Below are 13,426 nucleotides of genomic sequence, written 5' to 3'. Positions count from 1 at the left end.
CTCCTTGGTTAAATTTACTCCTAGGTACTTTTTTTGTTGTTGTTGTATTAGTGAAGGGGATTGTTTCTTAATTTTTCTTTCTGACAGTTCATTGTTGGTGTATACAAATGCTTCTGATTTCTGAGTATTAATTTAATATCCTGCCACCTTGCTGAATTTATTTATCAGTCCAGTAGTTTTTTGATATAGACTTTATGGTTTTCTATATAGAATATCCTATCATCTGCAAATAATGATAATTGTACTTTATTTCCAATTTTTATGCCTTTTATTTCTTCTTCTTGTCTGATTGCTGTGGCTAGGACTTTAATAACTATGCTCAATAAGAGTGGTGAAAGGGAGCAACCCTGCCTTGTTCCTGATCTTAAGGGGATTGTTTTTAATTTTTAACCATTGAGTATGATGTTGGCTATGGGTTTGTTTTAGATGGCCTTTACCATGTTGAGGTATGCTCCCTGCGTTCCCACTTTACTGCGAGTTTTGATCATGAATGGTTGCTGGATTTTATCAAATGCTTTTTCTGCCTCTATTGAAATTATCATGTGGTTTATCTCCTTCCTTGTGTTTATGTGATGAATCACATTAATTGACTTACAAATATTGTACCAGCCTTGACTCCCTAGAATAAATCCCACTTGATCATGGTGTATGATTTTTTTCAATTATTGCTGAATCCGGTTTGCTAATATTTTGTTGAGGATTATAGCATCTAAATTCATCAGGGATACTGACCTATAATTTTCTTTCTTTGTGTTGTCTGCCTGGTTTTGGAATCAGAATTATGCTCCCTCATAAAAGGAGCTGGGAAGTCTTCCTTCCTTTAGAATTTTTTGAAATAGCTTGAGAAGGATAGGAGTTAGTTCTTCTTTGAATATTTGGTAGAATTCACTGGTGAAGCCATCAGGCCCAGGACTTTTCTTTGTTGGGAGTTTTTGATAACTATTTTGATCTCATTTGTTGTAATCGGTTTGTTTAGGTTTTCTGATTCTTCCAGATTGATTTTTGGAAGATTGTGTATGTCAGGGAATTTGTCCATTTCATCTCGGTTGTGTAGTTTTTTGAAATACTGTTCTTCATAGCATTTTCTTACAATATTTTGTATTTCTGTTGTGTCAGTTGTTATTTCTACACTCTCATTTCTAATTTTATTTATTTGAATCCTCTCTCTTTTTTTCTTGGTGAGTCTGGTTAAAGGTTCATTGATCTTGTTTACCTTTTCAAAGAACCAGCTCCTGGTTCCATTGATCCTCTGTATTGTTTCTTTAGCCTCTATGTTGTTTATTTCCGCTCTGATCTTTATTATTTCCTTCCTTCTTCTACATTTGGGCTTTACTTGCTGTTCTTTTTCTAGTTCTTTTAGATGCAGGGTTAACTTGTTTATTTGAGCTTTTTCTAGGTTCTTAAAGTATCCCTCTCAGTACTGTTTTTGCTGTGTCCCATAAATTTTGAGTTGTATGTTCATTGTCATTTGTTTCTAGGAATTTTTTTATTTCTTCTTTGATCTCATTCTTAATCCATTCGTTATTTAACAACTTGCTATTTAGTTTCCATGTGTTTGAGAATTTTTGAGCTTTTCTGTTGTGGTTGATTTCTAGTTTCATGCCATTGTGATCAGAGATAGGGCTCGATATGGTTTCAATCTTCTTAAATTTGTTGAGGCCAGTTTTGTGCCCTATCATGTGGTCTATCCTAGAGAATGTACCATGAGCATTTGAAAAGAATGTGTATTCTGCTGCTTTAGGGTGAAAGGTTCTGAAGCTATCTATTAAATCGAGTTGATTTAAGTCTGATGTTTCTTTGTTAATTTTTTTTTCTTGAGGTTCTATCTAGTGATGTTAGTGGGGTATTGAAATCCCCTACTATTATAGTATTGCTGTTGATCTTCCCCTTTATATCTATCAAAGTCTGCTTTATATATTTAGGTGCTCCTATATTAAGTGCATAGATATTTATAGTGGTTATATCTTCCTGTTGGATTGCTCCCTTCATGATTATGTAGTGGCCTTCTTTATATCTTACTATATTCTTTGTTTTAAAGTCCATTTTGTCTAAAAAAGTATTGCTACCCCAGTTTTTTTTTCATTTCTATTTGCATGAAATATTTTTTCCATCCTTTTACCTTTAGTCTATGTGCATCTTTTGTTTTAAGGTGTGTCTCTTGTAGACAGCATATGTACGGGTACTGTTTTCTTATCCATGCAGCTACCATTTGCTTTTTTGATTGGCACATTATAGCTATTTACATTTAAGGTTATTCTTGATATGGAGTTATTTATTGTCATTTTATTCTTTAAAGCTGTATTCCTCTTTTGCTATATTCTTTTCCCACTTTGATCTGTTTACAACACATCTCTTAAAATTTCCTGCAGCATTGGTTTGGTTGTAATGAATTCCTTGAGTTTTTTTTTGTTGTTGTTTTTTGTCTGGGAAATTTTTTATTTCTCCGTCAATGTTAAATGATAGCCTTGTTGGATAAAGTAGTCTTGGTTGTAAGTTCTTGTTCTGCATTACTTTATATATTTCTTGCCATTCCCTTCTGGCCTCAAGTGTTTCTGTTGAGAAGTTGAATGTCTTCCTTATAAGGGTTCCTTTGTAGGTGATATAGCCTTTTTTTCTCTAGCAGCTTTTAATATTTTCTCTTTATCACTTAGCTTTGGTATTTTAATTATGATGTACCTTGGTGTAGATATTTTTTGGTTTTTCTTTAATGGAGTTCTCTGTGCTTCTTGAACTTGTGAGAATTTTTTCCTGTATTAATTTAGGGAAGTTTTCAGCTATGATATGATTGAACAAAGTCTCTATCCCTTGTTCTTTCTTTTCTTCTTTAGGAACCCCTATGGTGCAGATATTATTTCTCTTCATGTTGTCACAGAGCTCTCTTAGAGTTTCTTCAGACTTTTTAAGTCTCTATTCTTTATTTTTTTCTGCTTCCATGCCTTCATTCTACTTGTCCTCTAACTTGCTGATTTGATCCTCAGCTTCATCCATTCTGTTTTTAGTTTCTTCTATTGTGGTCTTCATTTCACATATTGTATTTGTCATCTCAGACTGATTGTTTTTTAATATTTCAATGTCCTTTTTTATACTTGCTATTTCTTTATTTATGTGTTCATAATGACCATCCATTATTGTTCTAAGATCCTTAAGCATCCTAACAATCATTATTTTAAACTCTGCATCCAGAAGTTTGGTTATTTCCATATCACTCAGTTTATTTCCTGGAGGTTTCTCTAGTGGTTTTAGTTGGTTTGCACTTCTCTGTCTTCTCATTATGTCTGTGTGTTTGGGTGTACTGTTTGTAGAGCTGGTTGATTCTAGGCTTGGTGTTGTCTGCCTCCAATTTTCAGTTGTGTTATTTCTTGGTCTTCTTGAGTTGGCATCAGCTGTTATTTGTTGGATTTGGCTTTTCTAGTAGAGCTACTTTGAAGTCTTGATTTGTTTGTTTTCTTCTCAGTTTTCTTAACAAGGTGGTAGTCTTGTTTACTGATCTCAGCAGGGGTCTAATTTGAAACTGTATTCAAGAATATGGTGGGTGTAACCTGATACTCTGAAGTCCTGATCTGCCAGTTAGTCTCTGGGGGCGGGGTGTTTTTTCAGCCTCAGTAGTGGGAGGTGTATCTGATCATGGAGACCTGAAGTTCTTTGGTTTTATTTTTTAATGATATTGTGAAAAACACATGAATGCTATATGCATTTTAATAAAACTCCTTGAAAATATATACTTTAGGACAAGATAGTAAAGAAATCTGCAGGGAACCAAATTGAGGTATGTGTTGTTGCCAATGATAAAATGAGAAAGCTAAAACTTTGACGATTAATGGCAGATGGCACAGGGAACAGTAAACAAGCTGAGATTAAAAAAAGTAATAATAAATTTCTTATGGCATTGAAACACTGAACCAGCAGTTCATATTTCTTCCACAATAAGAACATAAAGTATAAACAATTTTTAATTTAGGAATAATTTCTATCTTTCAAAAATAAAAGTGTATTCAAGCTCTTTCAGAGCTTGAATCTCAGAGCTTGATCAAGAGACTGGACACTATTTCATTTTATGAGGTTTGTATCTCAGACTAAATTATACAGAAATGATGCCTGAAGAAACATTGTATACCAACTTTACTTATTAAAATAGACATGAAAATTATAAACAAAATGCTGGCAATATAAATCATAGTACATTCTAAGTAGAGTTAATCTTAGGAATGCAGGTCTAAGTAAATGTGAAATAAGTCAATTTGTGTAATCCAACATATTAAAGAAAAAGGTAATGTGATTGTCTGAATAAATTACTAAAGCATTAGAATTACTGCTAAATTAAATACTTATTCATAAAGAAAACCTCTTAAAAAATAAGAATGAAAGGGACATCTTAAACTTGATATTGAATACAATATGGATGTCCACTATCAGACCTCATTAAATAATCTGAAAACTGGTAGAATCTCAGCATCCTAATACTGAGTGAAAAAACAAATAAACAAATTACAAAGGGATACATGGATTAAATATAATCATCATGCTATAAGTTGCTAATAGAGTAGACCTGGTCTGGGCACATATGCAAGCTGATGCTTCCTGCTCCTCCCTCTTCTTTCTCTCTCCTCTTTCTCTTTCTCCTCTCTAAAATGGATAAATAAAATCTTAAAACAATTATTTTTAAAAAAAGAATATAAGAGACTGCTGTGGACAAATATATTCCTACAAATTAGACAACCTAAAAGGAATGGATAAACTTTTAAAAACATACAAATTATCAAAGTTGAGTCATGAAGAAACAGAAAATCTGAAGAGACAATACAACTGGAAAGAAGACTGAATCAGAAATACAAAACAAAACAAAAACAAAAAACCTCCTAAACAAGAAAACCCAGGGACAGATTGCTTTTACTGATGAATTCTACCAAACAATTGATGGACACCAATCCTCAAACTCTTAAAAATATTTTCAAACTCATTTTCTGAAACCCAAATTACCCTAATACCAAGGCCAGATAAGCAAACAGCAAGAGTGAAAAATTATTAGAGACCAATACGCCTGATAAACCTAGCTATGAAATCATTATGTGGAAGAGATATCTGCATTCCAATGTTCATTGTAACATTATTCAAAAATAATGGGAATGAAAGCCAAAATATGAAATCAACCTAAGTGTATATGAACACTGATGAATAAATAAAGCAAAGTGGGAAATATGTACAGTGGAATTTTATTCAGCCTTAGTAAAGATCACACCATTTACAACAGAAACAAATTTTGAGGGTAGTATGCAATATGCCAGATTCAGAAACATGATGATATTGCACTTATATGTGGTATCTGGAAAAAAAAGTTAAAGATAAAGAAAAAGATTAGACTCATAGAAACAGGGTAGAATCCTACTTACCAGGAATAATGGGCTATTGATAATGGGGTGATGTTGGTCCGAGGGTACGAGCCTTCATTTACAAGATGAGTAAGTTCTGAGGATCTAAGGTATGACAAGGTGACTATAACTAATATACTCTATGGTATACTCACCACACACAATATACACACAAATATACAAACAAAAGTCACTATGTGAAGTGATGAAATTGTCAATATGATGTATAATCAGTTGTAATATACATATGTATCAATGTATCAAGTAATGTTTAAATATATGTACAATTTACTTTGTCAATTATATCTCAGAAAGCCTCATCCCACCACCAAAAACAACAAAACCACACAGAATAGAATTCTTTAATTAATTCTTCCATAAAATTTACATAGTATTGATAATTGGTCAAACTAGATAAAAAAATAGAAATTGCCTTAAAAAGAAAACAGCTGATACATTTTTGTATGTTATTATATCTTCTTTTTAGCTGTATCAATATACTTACCTTTTGTCCCCAGTATCGCCTTCCTATAACATTGTATGTATATTTTTTCCATTGTGTGTATTTTTATTGCATTTTCAGAGGTGTTTTTTTTGGTTTTCTTGAATAAACAGGGTCCAAAATATAACAAGTGTGTATGAGAACAATAATGTGATAGGCAAAAATAGCAATGCTATAAAAAGTCCACTTAAGTAATAGTTTGGATAGCAATAAAATTCTCATAAGAAGATACATTTTTCTGTAGAGATTTTTTGGGGGGCATTTTTGTATATATACATATATTTTTTTGCCAAAAAATATGGTAGTGCTATTGCATTCTAGCCTAAAACAAGACAACTTTATTGAATTATAATTTTTTAAAATTAATTTTGTTGAAGATTGTGTTCTAGGTTCTATACATAATTTTAATAGACTTTTTTCTGGTTTCTAAGGTATCACCAGCAAAAGTAGATACTATCACTATGGATTATGACATAGGTATAGGGTTAAATATATAGACTTCAACATGCACACATAAAATTAACTTTGTATTGGTTTGACAATCTGTGGTTGGTTTTACTATGATGTACTGGTTTTATTGCATATCATTGTGGTCATAGCATCATCTAATTTGATGTGTAATTTGTATCAAAAAGAGTTTTGTCTGTATCATTTTAAATAGCAACAGCCATATATTAATCACATAGTTTTGTATGGAATAATAGTAAGTGTAATGCAGAACTGTCTCAACCAGTATGTCTTCTAGAGTTTTGAATGGATTGTGTTGATATTGATAAAAGAATCAGAACTAATAAAATAACTAGTTGGCATTAATCACACTCTTCTCTGCAGTGCTGTAGTGCTTTAGTAGTTCTTAAGTGAAGAACTTAATTCATTCTGTTTTGCTATAATGCAATTCCTGTGCAAGCTCATCGCCTCTAACCAGCTGGGTAGTGTTCCATCTCATTCATCTTTCATATCCCACAGCTGTTAATAAGTTTTCAATTGATGTAGCAGTCATAATGAGAAGGGTTAAAGATTTTTTTTTAGAATGTGCTTTTTAAATTTCTTTCAGAAATCTGATACAACTGTACAAAAGTGAAGATGACACAGACATTTCAAAGTCGATTAAGACTCAGTGGACTTCTTTGGGCCTAGAAGATGTCCAGTTTGTAAATTACTCTGTGCTGCTTGATCTACCAGGCCCTTCTCCCAGCTCTGTGACTCTGAGCAGAAGTGGCCAATGCTTTCATCCTAATGGCCAGTCTTGCAGTGAAGAGGCCAGAACACACAGCAGCCAAGATCTTCTCTACTCATATGCAGCCTACTCTGCCAAAGGAAGTCTCGAGGTAATATGACCATTTGTCTCTGTCATTTACAGTGAAATAGAATTAGAAAACAACAGCTTTCATCTAAATTGAACTAACTGGCAAGATGCAACATAAAAAAGTACAATTAAATATTCTCAGTGTGGAGATGCCAGGAAGGGAAAGAATTATCTGGGTTGCCTGACCCTTTACTTATATATGTTGAAAGTGAAAACACGTTAGAAGAATTTAATTCTGAAGTGTTGAACATGTGACTGAGTCATTAACACATGTTCATTTCAGTCTTTGGTTTTGAAATGTAAATTTTAATAGATTTATATGAACAGAAAGAAGAGATACAGAGGCAGTTGTGTTTTGGAACTGTGTATACACACAAGAAATAGAGTAAAATAGTGATGTGATTATTCACATATTTAAGATTTAAAATACAGTGTTTCTACTTTTTTTAAAAATTTTTTTTTGTATTTTCCCGAAGCTGTTAACGGGGCGAGACAGTCAGACAGACTCCTTCATGCACCCGACCGGGATCCACCCGGCACGCCCACCAGGGGGCGATGCTCTGCCCCTCCGGGGTGTCTATCTGTGTGACCAGAGCCACTCCAGCGCCTGGGGCAGAGGCCAAGGAGCCATCCCCAGCGCCCGGGGCCATCTCCGCTCCAATGGAGCCTCACTGCGGGAGGGGAAGAGAGAGACAGAGAGGAAGGAGAGGGGGAGGGGTGGAGAAGCAGATGGGCTCGTTTCCTGTGTGCCCTGGCCGGGAATCGAACCCGGGAACCCTTGCACAGTGTTTCTATTTTTTAATGAAAGACACATGAGCAAGAAGAGAAGCTGTGGATTACTGTTTTGCTATTTTCTGGTTAGCAGGCTTTTTTTTTCTCTTGATGTGGTGTTGATATGGCATTATGGTTACATGAATGGTTTCTAGAGCTATGTGGTCTAGGTTCAATCTTCTCCTTTATTACTCACAGTTACTTGTTCATCTAGCGCTGTTTCCATGCAATATATACTCGCTTACTAGTTTTTTTAAAAGGTGTTCATGTTCATGTAAAAATACCAATTTAATAAGCACATTAAATTTTTTATAAAATTGTAGATTACCTCATTTAATACAAATGAAATAATGTTATATTTCTGAGTATTATTAATTATTGGCACAGATTTTTAAGAACATAACTTCTTATATACTCTGATTAATATGTGAAATATTTAAATCACTTAAAATCACTTGCAGAAATACATGCTTGTTTCTTATATAAATATACATTTTATTTTGTGGGGACTTAGGTTGGAAGAAGCAGTTTACTAGTGGTTCAACATTGTGTTCTGCATTGTATTATTATTTGACTTTTAGCAGAAGGATTGCATATGAAAGCACTACCTTGAAAAGCCTTATCACTAATTAAAAGTTACTGTACTATTACATGTCTGCAATATTTCTAGTATAGGACTCATATAATGTGATTTGATTAGTATATATTATTTCTGGCAGGCAATAATGGGAACACACTTGTGTATTCATAAAAATAGGGTTCAGAAGCTTTGGTTCAGAAGCTTCGGTTTCAATTCAAGAGTCTAAGGTTACCTCCCCCATCTTTTCTCTCATATTCCTACCCTTGCATACGCCCCACACATTTCCCAACCTCCCCTTTATCCTAGTTGATTAAAGTTCAGCATAGCCATCACCTTCCCTAAATCAGTGAGTCCAGTGCACAAAACAACAAAACCACAGGAACTTGAGTGGGTCTTTGCAACCTCCCCTATTTCCTTTCCAATTTTCTATAGCAAATGTTCATTATTTCTTGACTTAAGTGATATAGAAAAGCCATAGAATTACAACTTGTTCCTCTGTTTCTAATTTGTGGCCCTCTTTAATAATCTGGGTCCATTGGATTTTTGTTGTTGTTGTTTGTTTGTTTATGTTCTAATGTGAACATACCTCTGATAGTTTTCTATACCTTTATCTTATCAGTTATAAATGGTTAATTTTCTTGTTTCATAAGAAATTAAATCAAGGTTTACAACAAAATCATGGAATTTTTAAATTGTCCATAAATGTTAAAGTCATTTGGGACCCTCTTAACATTTATAAATATCATACAGACTACTATTTTTAATAAAGAAGTTTTAGAAAAGACTTCAAGTGTATATATTAAGTGGAAGAAATAAAGTTAGCCATAGTTAGCTATAGGTGCAGGAATATACTGTGACGGTTGAAGACATTGACAATAACTTTTTAGAGTTATATTAATAATTTAAATATATTATGTTCAATACATAGCAATTTAATATCTATTCAATAAAGGATATAATAAATTATTGATATTAGTTTTTAAGCTCTAATATATTTGTATTATCATTTTCAAAATCAAAACATTTTATATGTGACTAGTTTATATGCATGTATAATACTTGCATTTTTTTTAATTTTTTATTAATTTTACTAGGGTGACATCAATAAATCAGGGTACATATGTTCAAAGAAAACATGTCCAGGTTATCTTGTCAATAAATTATGTTGCATACCCATCACCCAAAGTCAGATTGTCCTCTGTCACCTTCTATCTAGTTTTCTTTGTGTCCCTCCCCTCCTCTTTTCCCTCTCCCTTTCCCTCCACCCCCTGTAACCACCACACTCTTATCAATGTCTCTTAGTCTTGCTTTTATATCCCACCTATGTTATGGAATAATGCATATTTTGTATATGTTTTAGACACATGTATTATTGGAACTCACATATTCTGATTCATAGAGCACTGGTGAAGTTTGTGTACTCCTTCAGGTCATTTCCTAGTTCAAATTGAGACTGAGAGGTTGCTGCTGCTGATTCCAGCATACCTAATTTTTTACATCAAGTATATTGTGTTTGCATAAATTTCGAACAGGCAGAGCCATTAACAAGTTCCTAAATTATTCTAGTTTGACTGCCAGCTAAGCTCCTCACTACTTTTGCTTTTGACAAGGTTATTTGTAGAAGAGGAGTGCCCCTTTTCTTTGGAGAACTGTCATGTCCATTCATCATGAGACTGTTCTGTATAAGCTTCCAATCTTTGCTTTCTGGTAACAGTCTAAACAGCATTTGTGATATCTAAGATCTACTCAAAAATCTGCTTAGTGCCAGCATGATGGATGGTGTACTTTGCACTTCTTTGTAATTCATTGTGCACTGGAAAGGTGACATTGTTTACCCCATCATAATGACAGGTGGGTCAGTAAAAGGGTCCTAAGGAGACTTGTCCTGTCAGATGCAAAGTGCATATTAAAATGGATATATAAATAATTTAGCATGAGTGAAATTAGTGTTAGTAAATAAACAGTAATTTATCTTTTTATTAAAAGGTAAAAATCAACCATAGTGTCATAATGTTAAAGACAATGGTAGTGAGTGTTGACACTATCTAGTTGGTTTTATAAACAGACTATATAACTTTATACAATTCCTGTGCAATTCTTTCTCTTGTCCTTTGTGAAACACACACAGATGCAGAAAAGCAGAGGGAACAATTATTATTTAACATGGGTTGGTCAAATTGGTTCAGCTATGTTCCTAATTTAAATAGGGATTTTTTTTCCAAGGCATTTTATGGATTTTAGAGTTTTCTTTCTGTTAAGAATTATTTTATATTTGAATGACAAGCCAAAAATCGCTACTTTATGTAGAAATTTATTTTTACCAACTCATTAACTGTGCATAAAACATTGTTATCAATACAATTATCACTTCCCCTTTCCTCAGAGAACCCAGATAAGCATCCTTTCTTGTCAGTTCAGGAGCCCAAACAAGCTCCCGTCCTTATCAGTTGCACAACTGTGGGTTGGTCTCTTCAGTTCTGTAAACCTTAATGTTCTTATTTGTACAAGGGGAATAATGATAGTATCAAGTGGTTTTTTAGGGGAAGAAAATATTATATATAAGACATGTAACATCTTATGGGACTTAAAAAGCACTCAATAAATGTTAGCTATTGTTATTATTATTACCTGGTATAAATAAGACACATTCAAATGGTGTATATTAGGACAATAACAGAACTATCTATAAGATTTGGAAGTACAAATTTTTACTCTATTGTCTGAATATAATCTTTCTGTCTAAATATAATCTTCTGTTTAACATAACAAATATTAATCATCAGGGTGGAAATTGCCTTGAGAATTATAAATATATATTAATCTAAAATAAATCCCTGGTCATTTTTTTTTTTGTAGTTTTCTGAAGTAGGAAGCGGGGAATCAGAGAGACAGACTCCTGCATGTGCCCAACCGAGATCCACCTGGCAAGCTCACTAGGGGGCAATGCTCTAATCATCTGAGGCATTGCTCCATTGCAACCAGAGCCACTCTAACAACTGAAGTGGAGGCCATGGAGCCATCATCAGTGCCTGGGCCAACTTTGCTCCCTTGGTGCCTTGGCTGAGGGAGAGGAAGACAGAGATATAGGAAAAGGAGAGGGGGAAGGGTGGAGAAGCAGATGGGCATTTCTCCTGTGTGCCCTGGCTGAGAATCAAACCTGGGACTTCCACACACCAGGCCGATGCTTTACCACTGAGCCAACCGGCCAGGGCCATATTTTTTTTTTATTGAAAACAGACTAAAAAAAGCTAGGAGTGAACAATATTATTTTTGAATGCAGAGTTACAAATTATGTCAAGTTGGGCCCAAAGAGTGTTCTTATCTTTATTTTGTAAACTATAGACAATAGGTTAACATATGAAATCTGAACACTGTCAAATATTTAGATAAAATGTCTTAAAGAGTAAAAATATAACAACTGCATAAATCTTTGAGTAACTTACAGTCAGATGTCTATTTTCTCATGGATAAAAAAACTTTGTCTTTTTGTTTTATTTTTAATGTTCTCAAACAAAAGCAAACTTACCAGTGTTATTGCATAAGGCAAAGCTGCATGCATTGGCTTTGAAGGATTTCTGTTATTGATAAAAATATTAAAAGGTAAATGAGTGGAATGGAATTGTGTTATTATCTGAGTATGAAGATGAAGCTTCTGTTTCATTAACAGAGAAATGTAACCTTGGGGCAGTTTTTCGATGTTGAAAATGACTTTGCATTTCATTTGTCTTCCTTTTATTTTTTTCTTCTGAAATTCATCTTTTTTTATTAACAATGAACATTTTTGAGATAAATGGTTATGAATACAATTATATATAATGTTATTTTTAATTACATTAATCCCTTTGTCCAAGTACCATCTATTGCTGATATCATAAGCTTTATGAACTGAATTGATAAAACAACTTTATAATTTCTGCTAATTTGAGGATAATTATGATGGGACTGGTTTCCACATACATATTTCAGGTATATATATTAAGGTATATATTTTTCCAGTATTTAAAATTTAGACAGAAGCAATTACAAATAAAGAAGTGATTTAACACAACATATCATTCACAGTTAAATATTTGTTAGGTTACTCTTCTACCTAGAAAAGAGAACAAAAACATATGAAATAAAAAGTTTAAAAACAAAGATATCTGAATTAGAGCAAATATGGACTTTTTAGTGAGAAGGTGTTTGACTACCTACTTCTAAGTTGATTAAAATTATTAGTAAAGTTTTTGAATCTGCATAATTGTGTTATTTAACAAAAACTTCTAGCCTGACCAGGCGGTGGCACAGTGGATAGAGCATCGGACCGGGAAATACAAAGGACCCAGGTTCGAAACCCTGAGGTTGCCAGCTTGACTGCAAGCTTACCAGCTTGAGGGTGGGGTCACTGGCTTGATTGTGAGATCTGAGACATGACTCCATGGTCACTGGTTTGAGCCTAAAGGTAGTTGGCTTGAAGCCCAAGGTCACTGGCTTGAGCAAAGGGTCTCTTGCTCTGCTGGAGCCCCCGGTCAAGGCACATATGGGAAAGCAATCAATGAACAACCAAGGAGCTGCAATAAAGAATTGATGCTTTTCATCTCTCTCCCTTCCTGTCTGTCTGTCTCTATCTGTCCTTCTCTCTGTCTGTTTCTCTGTCTTGTCACACACACACACACACACACCACACACACACATCAAAATTCTAGGCCAGCTGTTTTATTTTTACTTTTGATATGATTTAAATCATACCACTTATGAAATTAAGTGGTAATGTAACTTTCTTAGCAAATTCAATTTGTATTTAATTTCCGTAAAATGCTAGTATTTAAACTTGTAGTTAACAAGTAATATTTATTTTACTTGAGAACTAGAAGGACTTGTACAAAGTTGATCCTTAGGTTTATACATTATTTTGATACACA

General features: G+C 33.7%; 1 protein-coding gene across 6 annotated transcripts in view; it reads left to right on the top strand.

The window, feature by feature from the left end:
* Nucleotides 1-13,426, top strand: part of NAALADL2 (N-acetylated alpha-linked acidic dipeptidase like 2) — a 1,182,199-nt gene that overhangs the window by 520,890 nt on the left and 647,883 nt on the right. For all 6 annotated transcript variants that reach the window (XM_066241017.1, XM_066241013.1, XM_066241011.1 and 3 more), the window contains one exon: nt 6,923-7,196. In XM_066241017.1, coding sequence (XP_066097114.1) covers nt 6,923-7,196 — 274 coding nt within the window. The remainder of the gene's footprint in view (nt 1-6,922; nt 7,197-13,426) is intronic.

This window comes from Saccopteryx bilineata, chromosome 8 (assembly GCF_036850765.1).
Source record: "Saccopteryx bilineata isolate mSacBil1 chromosome 8, mSacBil1_pri_phased_curated, whole genome shotgun sequence".
NCBI classification, from domain to species: Eukaryota; Metazoa; Chordata; class Mammalia; order Chiroptera; family Emballonuridae; genus Saccopteryx; species Saccopteryx bilineata.
Note: the sequence above shows the minus strand (reverse complement) of the source record. Positions and strands in the feature narration are given on the sequence as shown.